At 47.5% G+C, this 15,975-nt stretch overlaps 2 protein-coding genes across 6 annotated transcripts; one reads left to right on the forward strand and one right to left on the reverse strand.

The window, feature by feature from the left end:
- Positions 1-609: 609 nt before the first annotated feature.
- On the reverse strand, positions 610-10,998 carry Lrcol1 (leucine rich colipase like 1). Of its 2 annotated transcripts, none has more exons than XM_028777411.1 (6): positions 10,899-10,998; positions 3,773-3,883; positions 2,292-2,417; positions 1,985-2,110; positions 1,747-1,876; positions 610-844 (listed from the first exon to the last, which is right to left on the reverse strand). In XM_028777411.1, exons 2-6 carry the CDS (start codon positions 3,869-3,871, stop codon positions 741-743), a joined length of 585 nt encoding a protein of 194 aa, XP_028633244.1. In that variant the 5' UTR covers positions 3,872-3,883; positions 10,899-10,998; the 3' UTR covers positions 610-740. The 2 variants fall into 2 exon arrangements, with proteins under 2 accessions (XP_028633244.1, XP_028633245.1); XM_028777412.1 differs by having other exon boundaries at positions 636-844; positions 1,754-1,876; positions 10,899-10,993.
- Positions 10,999-12,698: 1,700 nt separating this feature from the next.
- P2rx2 (purinergic receptor P2X 2) lies at positions 12,699-15,975 on the forward strand. Of its 4 annotated transcripts, none has more exons than XM_028777390.1 (12): positions 12,699-12,953; positions 13,098-13,233; positions 13,329-13,400; positions 13,480-13,555; positions 13,633-13,729; positions 13,877-13,957; positions 14,063-14,201; positions 14,512-14,642; positions 14,806-14,899; positions 15,040-15,105; positions 15,204-15,281; positions 15,489-15,975. In XM_028777390.1, exons 1-12 carry the CDS (start codon positions 12,778-12,780, stop codon positions 15,591-15,593), a joined length of 1,251 nt encoding a protein of 416 aa, XP_028633223.1. In that variant the 5' UTR covers positions 12,699-12,777; the 3' UTR covers positions 15,594-15,975. The 4 variants fall into 4 exon arrangements, with proteins under 4 accessions (XP_028633223.1, XP_028633224.1, XP_028633220.1 ...); XM_028777391.1 differs by having other exon boundaries at positions 15,552-15,975; XM_028777387.1 differs by having other exon boundaries at positions 13,062-13,233; positions 15,204-15,975.

Here is a 15,975-nt window from a genome sequence, read left to right on the forward strand (position 1 = left end):
GGTTTATCAGTCTCGGCAAGAAAATGCCTTTACTCACCGAGGAGGCATGTTGGCCCCAAAATGCTATTTTGTAAGTATAAAGATGATGATGAAGCCAAAAAGTTGGAAATAAAATATCCTAGGAATGTCAGCAATTATTAAAAATTGCATATCATCATTTTGAACTTATACATTTATAACTTTTATAGGGTTGATGTAATAAATATTTTTTTTTTTTGGTTTTTCGAGACAGGGTTTCTCTGTATAGCTCCGGCTGTCCTGGAACTCACTCTGTAGACCAGGCTGGCCTTGAACTCAGAAATCCACCTGCCTCTGCCTCCCAAGTGCTGGGATTGAAGGCGTGTGCCACCACTGCCCGGCAATAAATATTTTAATATTAAGCTAGTTAACCAAAAGTTGTCTTCTTCTGTGGTACTGAAGTTTGAACTTACAGCCCTGTGCAGGCCAGGCTGGGCCACAGCCTGTCCTTGAATCTTTTTCTTCAAGAGAGACACCAACATCTCAAACCCTTCTGTTGATCCCAGTGGTGCTGAGCAGACCCAAATGTGTCTTCACGTTTCCAAAGATTTCCATACTTTTGTTATAGAAAAACATGGGCTAGACAAGGTTCTTGTCAATCAGTTGTTTTTATTTACGTGTAGTAACTGAGCAGTGATCCTGTGATATTTTCCCCCCTGGATGCTTCATGTGTGGGACTCAAGGAATTCACATTAACAACAAGCAACAGACGTCTCTAATTCCTACAGATTTTCAGAACCCAAATAAGGAAAGAGTCTGGATGTGAGCAAAGCACTCTCATCTCTCTGAAGTCCAGTTTTAGTTCTCACAAGATCGTGTTCATTCACTACAAGACAGCAAAGATCAGGGAGAGACAAACATTGCATGAGCTTCATTCTAGCACTGACCACAGCACCATTGTCCAGGGCTCAGACACTGTGAACGGGACTACTGCCCTCTTTCAAACTGTTCCCTGAGGTAGCCATGTATCAGGATGTCTGATGTAGTGATCAAACTAAAGCACACCCAATAGGTTGGGCTCTCCTGACAGGGGCCATATTGTTAACCTTAGGAGCTGTAGACCCCTGTGCACCAGATGGCATTTATGATGCCTAACAACAAACTGTGTACTTAACCTCACACGGCCCCCATGGCACACAATTAGGCTGCTTATTCCCACAAGCCCCTATTTCCCATAGCCCTTGTTTTGTGAGCTTTGGTCCTCAGGATCCACTAAAAGCCAGCAGAAAGCTAAGGAGGTAGGAAGGAGAGAAGCTAGGAGATGCTTTCTGCCTGGGAGTTGTAATGGTACCTTTCCTTGGTAAACACCACAGACATACACACACATGTGCGTGCGCACACACACACACAGAGTCAGAGGGAAACAGAGACAGAACTATGAGATAGAGAGACTGAGAAAGAACAGACATGTATATATAACACACATGTACAGATAGATACACACTCTTATAGGGCTGAAGACTAGTTCTGCTCCAGCTCCTGGTAGTTTCAATACCAGCTTCCTGACTTCCAAGTTTCTGATCTCTCCATGTGGGATCAACAGGGTTTTCATACCCACAGGGCTCAGTGCCTGGTCAGGAACCCCCCTCCTCCAAGTCTGCTCCACAGAGACAAATGGACACTAACTACTGGGAGCTGCTGTACCCTCTGTTGATGGGATTTGGTTTCACACATAACCCTCACCCCACCCCTATGGCAGCTTGTTGGTAGGTAGGGATTGGGGTGGGCTACTCACCTTCGGCAGGCAGAGGGCCAGGAGCCCGGTGCGCTTTGTGCAGTGGGGAGGGCTGTTCTCGCTCAGTGGGAGGCAGCATAGGGTCCAGCATTCAAGGTGGTTTTGGCATTTGTCTCCTTCGGGCTGGAGAGAGATGCTCAGATATCATCTAGCTCCAGTGAAGCCCTTCCTCCCCTCCTCTCACCAGGGATCCTGCCCCATGGGCCCATGGTTCCCTTGCTCCATGCTTACCTTGCGCCAAGTCACACACTGCAAGAAGATGGTCTTTGCTGAGCAGAATTTGTCTAGGCTGCTGCTAGTCCTGACGCAACACCTGCTCTGGCATTCTGTGCTTACGTCACAGGGGTACCCGTTTGGCTGTGAGGGAGCAGGGGACTTTCTGCTGCCAGGGACTCCCTTTCCCTCTACCACCCCTGGAAACTCCCTTCTCTCTCCCTCCCAAGGGGCCCGTTTCCTCTACCTCATCCAAAAGCAGGTAGGAGTGGGGCTAGAAGGTGTCCTCTGCCGGTTTCTTTCCCTCCCTCGGGGCCCCACTCACCTTCTTCCAGGACACACATTGCAAAAACACGGTCTGGGGGGTGCAGAATTTCTGTGGGTTCAAGCTGTTGGTGACACAGCAGTCGCTCTGACACTCAGAATTGTACCGACACATCTCTCCGATCCCCTGAAACATCCGCGTTTTGTTCACCTGCTTCAAGGCAGCAGTAGACCCAGTTCCCAGGGGGCCTTCTCGGTTTAGACATTGACTCTAACCACTCCAGCTTTCTTCTATTAACCTCCCTTCAACTCAAGATGAGTTGTCTGACCTGGGAAAAGGGGAAGACAAGAAGTGGGGAGAGTGAAAGAGAGCATGTGAGCCTGACCATAGCAGTGCACCTCTTTAATCCCAACACTCGGGGGGCAGAGGCAGGTGGATCTCTGAGATCGAGCCTAGCCTGGGCTATAGAGTGAGTTCCAGGACAGCCAAGGCTGCCAGAAGCCAGGATCCTCACCCTTACCCTCACCCCCTACCTTTCCCCACCTGCACAATGTCCCCTGCAGCTTGGTAACCGCAAGATCCTGCTTGGCAGCTGCAGATAGATTCAAGGCAATGTACCGTATCTTCTGAGGAAAGCAGGGAGACCATAACTCAAAGCAGTGTACCATATCTTCTGAAGAATAGCAGGTAGACCATAATTCAAGGCAGTGTACCGTGTAGACCATGAAATGTTTCAGGGCACAGGCCATGAAGATTCTGTACTTTTCCACCACCTGGCCCCTCTTATCCCCTCCCCTTGTAAAGCATACTATAAAAAAGCACTTGGTGTTCAAATAGATGACTCTTGACAAGCAATTGCTTCCTTGAGTCCGTTCTTCTCTCTCGCCTGTTCTTTTTCAGGTTGTGGTCCTCCTCGCCCCCACGAATAACTAGGACCCGCAGGTCAGGTCACAAGGCTACACAGAGAAACCCTGCCTCGAAAAAAGCCAAAAAAGAAAAAGAAAAGAAAAAGTGTCTGTCATAGGCCAGGTGTCCAGAAGTTCAGCTGAGATATAGAAGATAGAAGAGACAAGTGTCAGAACAGGGAATATGGGCAAGAAAGACTGCAGGCAAATCCTGCACAGCAGGGCACACAGGAGAGAAGGCAGAGGAGAAAGGACTCACAGATCAACAGGACACAGAATTGAGTGATTTGGGGTGTGCGCAAATGCAACAAGAGATATGACATTGCACAGAAAGGAGTCGGGGAGACCCTAGGAGAGTCCTTGTACACTGCCTTCTGGAACATTCTCCCAGTGTGCCGTGTCTTTAGGACTTCACTAAAATGGGGTTGCATGAAGGTTAGGTGTAGCAACGAGATATAGACCCTCAGATACCTTTATGATTGTGCCACTCACTGTCTGTGTTCTCGAGTCCCTCCCCACTGGGCCTGCCTAGATGCTCCAGGCCCCTGTTAACTCTGCTCCATCGAGGTCCTGGATTCCCCACCCTGTCTCCAGCCTTCTAATAGACATGCATGGGAGGGCACAGCCTGAGCTCACCTTGTAGCCTGAAACCACCTTCATGTTCTTAGCTTGGAATGTGGGCACAGCCCAGAGCAGCAGCAACAGCAGCAACAGTGTCCACACCGTGACAGACATCTCCTGTTGGGCCTGTCAGGGTTTTATGGAATAAGCATTGCCCTTGGCATGCAGTAAAATATCCCCTTCCCTCCCCAGTACTTTCTCTTATAAAATAGCTTTTATAAACAATTAATTTTTTGTAATTTTTTTGTTTTTCTATTTTTTTAAAGGCTTATTTGCTGGGCAGTGGTGGCATACGCCTTTAAACTCAGCACTTGGGAGGCAGAGGCAGGCAGATTTCTGAGTTCGAGGCCAGCCTGGTCTACAGAGTTCCAGGAAAGGCTTATTCATTTTTTATGTAGTGTTCTGCCTGCATGTATGCCTGCAGGCCAGAAGAGGGCACCAGACCTCATTGTAGATGGCTATGAGCCATTGTGTGGTTGCTTGGGAACTGAACTCAGAACCTCTAGAAGTGCTCTTAAATTCTGAGCTGTCTCTCCAGCACCCATAAATAGTTATTTTTTATGAGCAGCTTTGGGTTTACATAAAAAAAAGTGTGCACAAGGCAAAGTAGACTAATTTCCTTGCACATAGAGTTTGATTCCCCTATCAGTGCATAAACATGGCAAGATGATACATGACTGTACTCCCAACACTGGGAAGTAAAGGCATGATGGTCAGCATCAGTTTTTTTAGCTAAATAGCAACTTCGAGGCCAGCTTGGACTATGTGAGGATCCTCTCTCTCTCTCTCTCTCTCTCTCTCTCTCTCTCTCTCTCTCTCTCTCTCTCTCAACCAAGCACACATCTTTAACTCCACCACTTGGGAAGTGGCAGCAGGAGGATCTCTGTGAGCTTCAGACCAATCAGAGCTACATAGTAAGACTCTGCCTCAAAACAAACAAACAAACAAACAAATAAACAAACGGCTAGAGATAGGGCTTGGTGGTTAAGAGAACTTGTCCTTGCAGAGGATCCAGATTCAATTTCCAGCACCCACAGAGCAGCTCACAGTCATTTGTAAATCCAGTTGCAGGAGATCCAACACTCTTTACTGATCTCCTTGGGTACTAGCATACAAATGGAACACATAAATGTATTCTGGAGCACATAAATCGAATAAAAATAAATAAATACTTCTGGAGAGATGGCTCAGTGGCTAAGAGCACTGACTGCTTTTCCAGAGGTCCTGAGTTCAATTCCCAGCAACTACATGGTGGCTCACAACCATCTGAAATAAAATAAAGGTAACCCCTAAATGGTAAAGACAGTAGATTTCTAGTTCTTTCTTTTAAATTTAGTTATTTATTTTATGTATATGAGTACCATGTCTTCAGAAACACCCGGAGATGGCATCGAATCCCATTACAGATGGTTTGTGAGCCACTATGTGGTTGCTGGGAATTGAACTCAGGACCTCTGGCGAGCAGCTAGTGCTCTTAACTTCTGAGCCTCTCTGCAGCCCAGATTTCTAGTTCTTACCAATCTACTTTCTTCCTCAGTCCCCTTTTCTCTTTGGTAATGTGTCACACTAGTGTGGGGGGGCAGCTACACTGATGAACGTACAGGGGCACTTTTGCCCAAATTCAAAGTTTACAATGGGCCTTGACTTGTCAGCCACATGTTTCAGAACTGGACAAATAGAAACGGCATGTCCACTGTTGCATCATGCAGAATTGCCTGTTGTCCATGTTCATCCTCCCCCAGCCCAGCAAGGCAATTGCTGGGTTTTCTCTTTTTCTGTTTCTGTAGTTTAACTTTTTTTCCAGAAGGCTGTAGCTGGAAGCTCAGTCTGTGGCTTTTCTTTTTTTCTTTTTTTTTGGGGGGGGTGGGGGTGGTTCTTTTTCTTTCTTTCTTTCTTTCTTTTTTTTTTTTGGTTTTTCGAGACAGGGTTTCTCTGCATGGCCCTGGCTATCCTAGAGCTCCATCTGCTGCAGACCAGCCTGGCCTCGAACTCATAGAGAACTGCCTGCCTCTGCCTTGCCTCCCCAGTGCTGGGAATAAAGTCATGCATCACCACCTCCAGGCCCACACTGGGCTTCTTTATGTGGGTTCTAGGGATGGAGCACAGATCCTCATGTTTCTACAGCAAACACTTTACTGACCAGGCTGTATCTCTCGCTTGACCCTGGACTTTCAACATCCCTTCCTCCCACTGAACCTAATTACAAATGGATTAGATTCTCTGTGAAAGGCAGAGCCAGGAAAGAGGCCAAACATTAAGGAGTGTAACATCAGAAGAGTACACTCTCCCTCGGTTTTTGCCTCCACAGAGCTGCTAAGACCTTCAGAGTGGCTTCCTCGCATGCAGCAGCTGTTACAGGAGTCTCTCCTGAACTCTTTCTGCTCAGTCTGTTCTTGTCATGGGTCACGGTCCCTGTGTTTTTCTTTTGGTATGCTCTAAATGCTGAATGATCCACAGGCTGTGGGTGGACTGGATTTCCTGTGTTTCTAAGAACAGTGTCTACTCCTCTCAAGAAGCAGTTAATGAGCTCGGCCTGGTCCAAGTATGTCTGGCATAAGCAGTGAAGAGCTAAGGGGAAAGGTTACCAGATAGCCTGGCAGAGTCCGAGTACAGGATGTTGGGACTTTGGGATATGTCTTTTCCCTTCCCCTGCCCGCCTCACATCCAGCTGCTGTAACATGTGGCAGCTGCTCTGCCCTCATGCAATGAAACATAGTGTCTCCCTCTCCATCCACATGTAGCTATGTCCTCTTTACCTTTGAATCTTCCGAGTTACTTTTAAAGTATTCCACGCTGAGCTATCACCGGTATCTGTGAGAGACGGTTGTTCTCATGCCAGAGGCTACCGTGAGTTTGCAAAGTGTGGTGTGTTCATGGGACAAGCCAGAGAACATCTTTCCTATCTTCCCAATGCTGTGAGCAGAATGGAATAATTCTCCCCTTGTTACAATCTAACAGAAAATATACAAATACATCCAATATGACTACTTGTAATGTCATACTATGAAGTTTCAGGAAGAGCCTCCCTGAGGCCAGAGGCAGCCCCTGAACCGTGTTTGTGAACAACCAGATTCTGATCCCAGGTGCTGTACTGTCAGTCTCCACCCCCTTGAGTGTTTGCTGCTCAAGAAACTGCTATGGAAGGGGCAATTTGGATTCCGTTTCTCTTTCAGGCAACATTCTCATGTAACAAGTGTCATGCACCATTTAAAGTGCATAGCTCCACGGATCTTGAACTTAGCATAGTCACCACCTACCAGAGGAAACCCCACTGTGGAGCCAGCCTGAAGACCTAGTACTATTTTGATCTGCACTAAAAAAGAAAGAGGAAGAGAAAAAAAAGAAGAGGAGATGAAGGAGAAAGAAAGGAATAAAAAAAGATAAAAAGCCAGTGGTAAAAAGGCTTATTACAAGGACTGAACACATCCTCTTCTAAAATCCACATTTAAAAGAGTACATCATTTTGTTTTACGTGCCACAGAAGTTTGAAATGCACACACTCGGGGTTGGGGATTTAGCTCAGTGGTAGAGCGCTTGCCTAGCAAGCGCAAGGCCCTGGGTTCGGTCCTCAGCTCTGAAAAAAAAAAAAAAAAAAATAAAATGAAATGAACACACTCCCACAGCCAAAGCCCAGCAGGTTAAGTGCCCTCTTTTTATTATTTGTGAGCCTTGTGGGTTTTTTGTTTGTTCGTTTGTTTTGTTTTGTTTGTTTTTTTAATTAGTGAATTGATGAGTTTATTTGGGTTATTTATAGGACTATGGGTGATAGATCACCAAAGGCAGATAAATCACCAAAAGGCCATGCCAGCATCGGGGATAACTTGTGAATTCTGTATGCCTGGAACTCCCTGTCCAACTTGCTGGCTACTCCATAGAAAGTCTCTTTCCTAGTAATTATTTACTACTTATATAACTTTGGGAAGGAGCCTTATAAGTCTTGTAACCTTCTAAGTGTCCTAAGTCTTGTATGTTTTCTGAACTTTCTTTTTTCTTTTTTACTTTTTTTAATCGGATATTTTATTTACATTTCAGATGTAATCCCCTTTCCCCATTTCCCCCCTACCCAGGAACCCCCTATCCCATCCCCCCTCCTCCTGCTTCTATGAGGATATGCCCCACCCACCCTCCCACTCCCACCTCCCCACCCATGATTTCCCTTCTTAGAATTGTTGAGTCTTACAGCTGCCGTGGCTCTTACATTCTGCGTTTTTACCATTTTCATTGTAGATTCCTTATTAGAAGTACTGGGCTGGACAAGGAGGCACACGGCTTTAATCCTAGCCCTCAAGAGGCAGAGGCAGATCTCTTTAAGGCTAGCCTGGTCTACATAGCTTACATAGGGAGTTCCAGAACAGCCATGGCTACACAGTGCTACTCTATCTCAAAAACAAACAAACAAACAAACAAACAAACAAACAGATAAACCTCAAAAACCCTCCAAAAAACATTGGCGTTTATTTGGAACGGACAGCACTCCACTAGGAACAGATGTGTTCTAGTAAACTATGGGTATGTTCCTGGAGGTTCAAGGGCATGAAAACTTATTTCATTTATTTTTTAATTTAGTGCGTATGTGAAGGTCAAAGGATAATTTTTGTGAAGTCAATTCTCTTCTTTCACCATATGGGTTACAGGGATCAACTCAGGTTTGTGCTCCCAAGTGCCCTCAAATGCTTTACCTATTGAGCCATTTTTTTTCCAGCCACAGAAAGAAAATTTTAAAGACAAAACTGAGAATTATATCTGACAGGTTGAAACAATGATTTTTCTTCTTCTCCCCTTCTTGAAACAGTAATTTATTTGTTTGTTTATTAATTTATTTGAGACAGGCTTTCACACTGCAGCCCTGGCTGGCCTGGAATTCACTATGCAGTCCAGGCTAGCCTTGAACTCACAGAGATATGATTGTCTCTGCCTCCTGCAGAGTAATGGGATTAATGATTTGCACCAATCACTAGTTTCAGCTCTGGAACTACATCTTTGACTACATGATTAATAACTTTCCTCTGTGTTTCAACACTGTGTATGAGTTTGTAGGATACTCTAGGCGAGCTGATGACCCTAGCAGAGATGGCTGCCATCAGGCAGTGTGAAAAAGAGCCCTTTCTTCATAACCTGTTGGCTTTATCTTGTTAGGGTTCACAGAGTAACCACTGTCAGCAATGTTTCCACAATGTTTCATGTCTCCTAGAGAAACAATCTTTGGTCCTGAGAAACAAAATATACAGGTCCAGCCTATTGTCCATAATGTTTCCACAATGTTTCATGTCTCCTAGAGAAACAATCTTTGGTCCTGAGAAACAAAATATATAGATCCAGCCTATTCTATAAAAATCAGACCTGTGGGGCTGGAGAAATAGTTCAGTAAAGAGTGCTTGCTGCTTTTGCAGAGGACCCAAGTTTGGTTCCTAGCACCCACATCAGGTAATTCTTCTGAACCTCTTGGATACCTGTATACATATAAACAGATCCACAGATACAATCACACATACACAATCAAAAATAAAACATTTAGAAAAAAAACAGCAGTACTGTGAGGCTGAGAAGATAGCTCTGTCAGTAAAGTGATTGCTTTGCAATTATGAGGACCTGAGTTAAATCCCAGAGTTCATGTAGAAAAGGCCAGATGTGGGGATTCTGAGACAACTCAGCAGGTAAAGGCTCCTGCCTGATGACTTGAGTTTGATCCCCAGGACCCACATGGCGGGAGGAGAGAACCATTTCCCACACGTTGTCCTCAGATCTCCATACAAGCTCCTCCTCCATATATATGCACACAAAATAAATAAAATATATAAAAACGGGGTGCTGGAGATATGGCTCTGCAGTTAAGGAGCACTTGCTGCTCTTTCAGAAGATGTGAGTTCAGTTCCCAGCACCCACATGATGGCTCACAACTGTCTGTAATTCTAGTTCCAGGGGACTCCATGCCCATTCTGGTCTCTGCAGGCAGTAGGCATACACATGGTACACATACACAGATGCAGTTTAAAACACCTACACACATAAATATATGTATATATTTAAAATAAAAAATATAAATAAAAATAAAGCCAGGTGGAGTGGTAGACGCTGGGAAGGATAAGTGCTCCTATCTGCTCAGCCAATTCTCCGGCCTCAGCTCTCAGGGTTTTTATTTACTCTTCCAATTCGAGACCAGTTGTACTTCTTGTTAGTAATGTGAGACACCCCTGTGCCCCATGCTGACCACTGGCCTCCTTCTTCTCCTCTTCCCAGTCACTGCCTGTGGTTGACTGTACCAGCCACAGGAATGGGACTGACTGCTAAGGTAGAAAGAAGCCACTCCTGTTTCCTTCTCAGCAAGTCAAGGGTCCGAGATGCCCTTTGCCACCAGGTGCTTAGGTGCACATAGCATTGTCCCAGTCAAGGGAACAGATCCACAGCTATTGTACAAACTCAGCAAGTGTTCTTTCCATATAGCTTAATAGGCCTCATATGTTATAAATTGATCCACAACCTGAACACTTTTGACTCTCAAACTTGCTGTGTTCTTTTTGTGCTTGAAACCAGGTTAAGATTCTTGTTTTTAAGCCTCAACTATTCCTTTAAGTTCTGACAAGGTCACAAGCCCTGTTTCCAAGTTGGGCAGGATAGACCTCACACAGCCCAAGAACACTGTTATTGCCCATGAGAAGCTCTGTATTAAAGGATCACTGATTGCCACTGTTCACAAAGGATTACTGCACAAGAAATCCCTGAGTGCACCATGTTAAGTAAATCAGCTAGTCACAAAAGGCCAAACCCTGTTGGACTCCACTTTCATAAGGGCTTGGAGTCATCAGCTCCATAGAGAAGAGTGGTGTCAGGGCCTAGAAAGGCAGTTTAATGGGAAGATGTGTTCTGTTGTGTATGGAGGGCTTTGTGGTGACTGTTGAGATCAGGCTACACCCTACTCTAAGTTATTTCATCTTGTACAAAGCAGGGGTTTTCCAGGCTGTGCACTGTCTCAGAAGAAGCCATTTTGCAATTAACTTTTCACTCTGTTTTGAGGGAAAGGGATGATTGCAACTGCTGGGTAGACCCAGAAACTATGCCGTTTCCTGTCAGGTAGCACCCACCCACCCAGGATAGACTAATCTGATTTACTCCTGGGAGTAGAAAGGGTACCCAGTGGCCCTACCTCCTTGCCTCAGGTCCACTCGCTCCTCTGTGCTGTGAGAGCAGCCAAACTGCAGTTTCCGAGCAGACGTCAGCCTTGAAGTAGAGGGTTACAGGTTAGCCAAGGAACTTGGCCTCTAGTCTCTGAGCTGTAACTCTATTCCACTCCACTTCTGCTTCCTACCCCGCCCTCTGCACAGGATATAGAGATACATGGGACATGGCCTCCCACCACACTTTCCTTGCTTTTTACTTCTGTTCCAAAAAATCAGGACTAGCTACTAATAGCCAAACACATCCCTGCCTGGCAATGTAGGACACTGGCTCCTTGTGGGCCACCCCTCCCCAGGACCACAACTCCTTAGGCACCTAGAGTCCCCTTTCTCCTCTCCCAGGTCTCCACTGTCAGGTGCTCGTGTCTGATGCTGACTCCACCTCCTGATAATAGTCTCAGTTTGTTCTCACTTATCTACCTTTCTGTCTGTTCTACAGTGTGTGGGCTGTTTGTTCACTTGAGATTTTTCCTTTGGGTGGGGGCGTGGAGACTGAACCCAGGGGCTCACAAGTTCTAGGCAAGTTGTTCCACCACTGAGCTATCCTGATGTATAGTCCCAGCACTCCTTGTTATCTCTTTAGGATTGACTAGGATTGACTACTTAGAACCCTCCTGTCTCCACCTCCCAAGTGGTGGGATTACTGGTTTTGTATAAAGCATGTTCAGCCTCAGGCAAATTAAACCAGGATTTAGCTAAGAAAGGAGGACTCACAAATAATGGCACCAAGATCTATGGAGGTCTTTGGTGGAAAACAGGAAAGATGTAATCAGCTTGGTGATTACCGGTGGGGAGATCCTGTCTGGAAGGGATCTGGACAACTGACAGTCTGAGATGGGCTAAGACCCAGCCTTCTGTTACAAAATATTCCCGAAAATTATGCATTCGGTTGTTCTGAATTAGATTGCCTTTGCTCCCTAGGCACTGTTCAGATTTAATCAAACCGTTCAAATATGCAATTTAACGGTACTATTAGCAACAGCAAAGAGATATCCAGGCTTACCAAGGATGGAATTGCTCTGGCCTTTCTTTGAAATAGTAGCAAAGATGACCACATGTGTGTGGATCTTGAAAACATGATAAAGTAGGTATCATATTTCAAAGAAAAACCCTTTGAGATAGGAAGACGACTGTGGGATAAGGAAGGGGAACAAGAATAGCGGCTTCACGGATAGGGGTTTATTTTGAGGTGGGAGAACGTGTTTTGTGTTACACAATGTACAGCATGTACTACGCTCATTGGATTGTTCCTACGCTAAACGCATCTTATTCCCATAAAAGACAGCTTAAAATCATCTGTCTGAGACATATTTAGATGTTTGATATTTGTTTCAAATAACCTGGGCGCAAGAGAAACCTAATCAGTTACCAGGAAACAATTTGCAAGGGGTTGTGGGGGTTGGAAACGGAATTAATAGCGCAATGGGCAGTTCCATGGAGAAATGAGGGTTGGAGCTTGCGCCCTTGTGTGTCTGTTATGAGAAACCTGGGGTGCTTGCCCTCAGTCCCTGAGCCTTTTCTGAGCCTCAAGTGATGAGGGTTGTACTCTCCCAGTGTGGAGCTTCTCTTGGTCTCGGTCTCTCCTGGCTGGCCTGGCCTCTCCGCCCTCCTTGCCACCAAACTAGAGTTGTGATCCACCAACTGCACCGCCAGGCTGCACTCTGAGCCGCACCCGGCCGCACCTGCAGCCTTCAGGGAGACCAGAAGATACAACTCCATCAGCTTTGAAAAGGGACTAGATTGCTACAGTCACAGTGGGCGGGGAGCGAGGCCACACCCCCAGCCTGCCCACTCGAGCCGAGGGTGTGAGGTGTTCCAGCAGCTCTGGTGGACCGAGTTCCTTGGGCCATGGCCGCTGCACAGACCCGGCTTCCCGCGGGGGCGGCCATGGTCCGGCGCTTGGCCCGGGGCTGCTGGTCCGCGTTCTGGGACTACGAGACGCCCAAGGTGATCGTGGTGCGGAATCGGCGCCTGGGATTCGTGCACCGCATGGTGCAGCTGCTCATTCTGCTTTACTTCGTGTGGTGCGCGGGCCGGGGCACAGTGGGCAATCGGGCGGAAGGGGAGTCTCAGCTGGGGGCTTGCGCGGGCGCCCTTAGGGCTTCAGGAGAGGGATATCCTGGTCTCTCCAGGGTTGCCTCCGGAGCCGGCACCGCCCTGTCCCACAGGTACGTCTTCATCGTGCAGAAAAGCTACCAGGACAGCGAGACCGGTCCGGAGAGCTCCATCATCACCAAAGTCAAGGGGATCACCATGTCGGAACACAAAGTGTGGGACGTGGAGGAATATGTAAAGCCCCCGGAGGTGCGGCGCTTCCTGCCCCAGGCCCGATGTTCCTCTCCGGTGTGACTGGTCTGAGTGAGCTGACAGGCCCACCGTGCCTTTATTTCTGCACCCAGGGGGGCAGTGTAGTCAGCATCATCACCAGGATCGAGGTTACCCCTTCCCAGACCCTGGGAACATGCCCAGAGGTGAGGCGGGTTAAGGGTGGTCTGGGTAAACCTAGGCCAGTTACAGAGTCTACCCTCTGACCTACAATCTCCACTCTAGAGCATGAGGGTTCACAGTTCTACCTGCGGTTCAGATGACGACTGTGTGGCCGGACAGCTGGACATGCAAGGCAATGGTCAGTGTGTACCAGGGACAGTGGGGAAGGCGGGGTTAGCACTGACCTCAGCAGATTAACCAGTGTGTGTCCTGTAGGGATTCGGACAGGTCACTGTGTGCCCTATTATCATGGGGACTCCAAGACCTGCGAGGTGTCAGCATGGTGCCCAGTGGAGGATGGAACTTCTGAAAAGTATGCAGGAACCGCAGACCCTATTGGCAGTCTTCTTTCTCCTTACTGATGAAGATCAGATTAACTGGGAGGAGGAGGGAGACCATGTCCTCCTTTCCCCTGGGCTTTGGGGAAAAAGAGACTAAAACACTGTCCGTAACTTTGCAGCCATTTTCTGGGCAAAATGGCCCCAAATTTCACCATCCTCATCAAGAACAGCATCCACTACCCCAAGTTCAAGTTCTCCAAGTGAGTCTGAGGGAAAGAGTAACATCAAATGTCCGGCCAGTGTATAGGCATGTGCTGGGTGCCAGGTGTTTAGAGTACAGGTCTGTGTCTTTTGCTACTCCTTAGGGGCAACATTGCAAGCCAGAAGAGTGACTACCTGAAGCATTGCACGTTTGATCAGGACTCTGACCCATACTGTCCCATCTTCAGGCTGGGCTTCATTGTAGAGCAGGCAGGAGAGAATTTCACAGAACTAGCACACAAGGTGAGGGACAGAGAAGCTGGGTGTCAGCATCTGGCAACCCAGGAAGGGTTTTACTGCATCTAGATGTACCTTCTTTGTTTTGGCCAGCTTTAGCTGTGTTTAGGCAGAGGGGAGAAATGTGATCACCGTCTGTGGCAGGCACCTGCTTAATTATTGACACCTGGTCCCATGACTGGTGCTAGTACCTCACTATGCCTCCAAAGCCAGAAAGTCACTCGTTCCCTGGACCCTTGACTCTGAGCTGAACCCTACCCCTTGAGGTTTTTCTGCTCTATGCTCTCCAACCCTCCTCGGCTCAACTTTTCTGCAGGGTGGTGTCATTGGAGTCATCATCAACTGGAACTGTGACCTGGATTTGTCTGAATCAGAGTGCAACCCCAAATATTCTTTCCGGAGGCTCGACCCCAAGTATGACCCTGCCTCCTCAGGCTATAACTTCAGGTACATTGTTCTCTGAATGTCTGGTTCCATGACGTAGACAGTGGTGGCTGCTTTGACTATAGTTCCACTGGAAGTGGTCCTAAAGAGAGGAAGATGAGTGTGCACAAGTGTCACAGTCCTCAGGCTGACAGCTTCCACACCACTTTGGTTTGCTCGGCCCTAGGTTTGCCAAGTATTACAAGGTGAATGGCACCACCACCACTCGAACTCTCATCAAAGCCTATGGGATTCGGATCGATGTTATTGTGCATGGACAGGTACTCACAGCTGAAGGGTTCCACCGAGGTCTGTGCTGAGCTAGCTCCGTGTCCCTTACAGCATCCCACCCTCAAGCTCCACTTCTGCCACAAGCAGCTTGTGCTGAAGGTCTAACTAAATGCAAGTGTGTTCTCTACAGGCAGGGAAATTCAGTCTCATTCCCACCATCATCAATCTGGCCACTGCTCTGACCTCCATCGGAGTGGTAAGAAATCCAAATCCCCTTGCGGGGGGGGGGGGGGGGTCTGGGTCAGGTAGGGAGTGTTTGGTATGCCTTTACCCACTCGAACCTGCTGATTCCAGGGCTCCTTTCTGTGTGACTGGATTCTATTAACTTTCATGAACAAAAACAAGCTCTACAGCCATAAGAAGTTCGACAAGGTGCGTACTCCAAGGCATCCCTCAAGTAGATGGCCTGTGACCCTTGCCCTTGTCTTGGGCCAAATCCCTCCCCCACCTAGTCACTACTCCCAGGATCAGCCACCCAGCCCTCCATCAGGTGAAGGACCAACTCTGGGAGAAGGGGCAGAGTTACCACAGGCTGTCCAGCCTCTTCGGCCTTGCTCCATCTCTGCTCTGACTGAGCAGGTGGTGGACACTCTTGACCAGCATATGGGACAAAGGCCTCCTGTCCCTGAGCCTTCCCAACAGGACTCCACATCCACGGACCCCAAAGGTTTGGCCCAACTTTGATCTCATCCTCGCTAAGCTACCAACCTGGATCTGGGAGGGCAGAGACAGCTTCAGCTGCTAGGCAGCCCTAGGGAAGATCTGCGCTCTTCAGTAACCATGTCCATGTGACTGGGAAACAGACACCTGTGCAAGAGGACAGGCATCTTGCTCTAGCTCAGGCTTGTATTCTTCCTCTCCCTAAAGGCTTCTGGGGAGAAGTGGGTCCATGCCATCTCCTTTCCCAACAGAACTCATAGGACTCCCTATCCTTTCCCTGCCCACCTCTTGTACTCTCACACAGCATTCTGGGACCCTGAATTAGAGCTATGTTCTCCTGTTGTATAATTTTAAGCCCCCCTTTAGAAGTTGCAGCATGTTGAGTCTAATAAACCGGTGATGAGCT

This window comes from Grammomys surdaster, unplaced genomic scaffold (assembly GCF_004785775.1).
Source record: "Grammomys surdaster isolate TR1022 unplaced genomic scaffold, NIH_TR_1.0 309, whole genome shotgun sequence".
In the NCBI taxonomy this organism is placed as follows: domain Eukaryota; kingdom Metazoa; phylum Chordata; class Mammalia; order Rodentia; family Muridae; genus Grammomys; species Grammomys surdaster.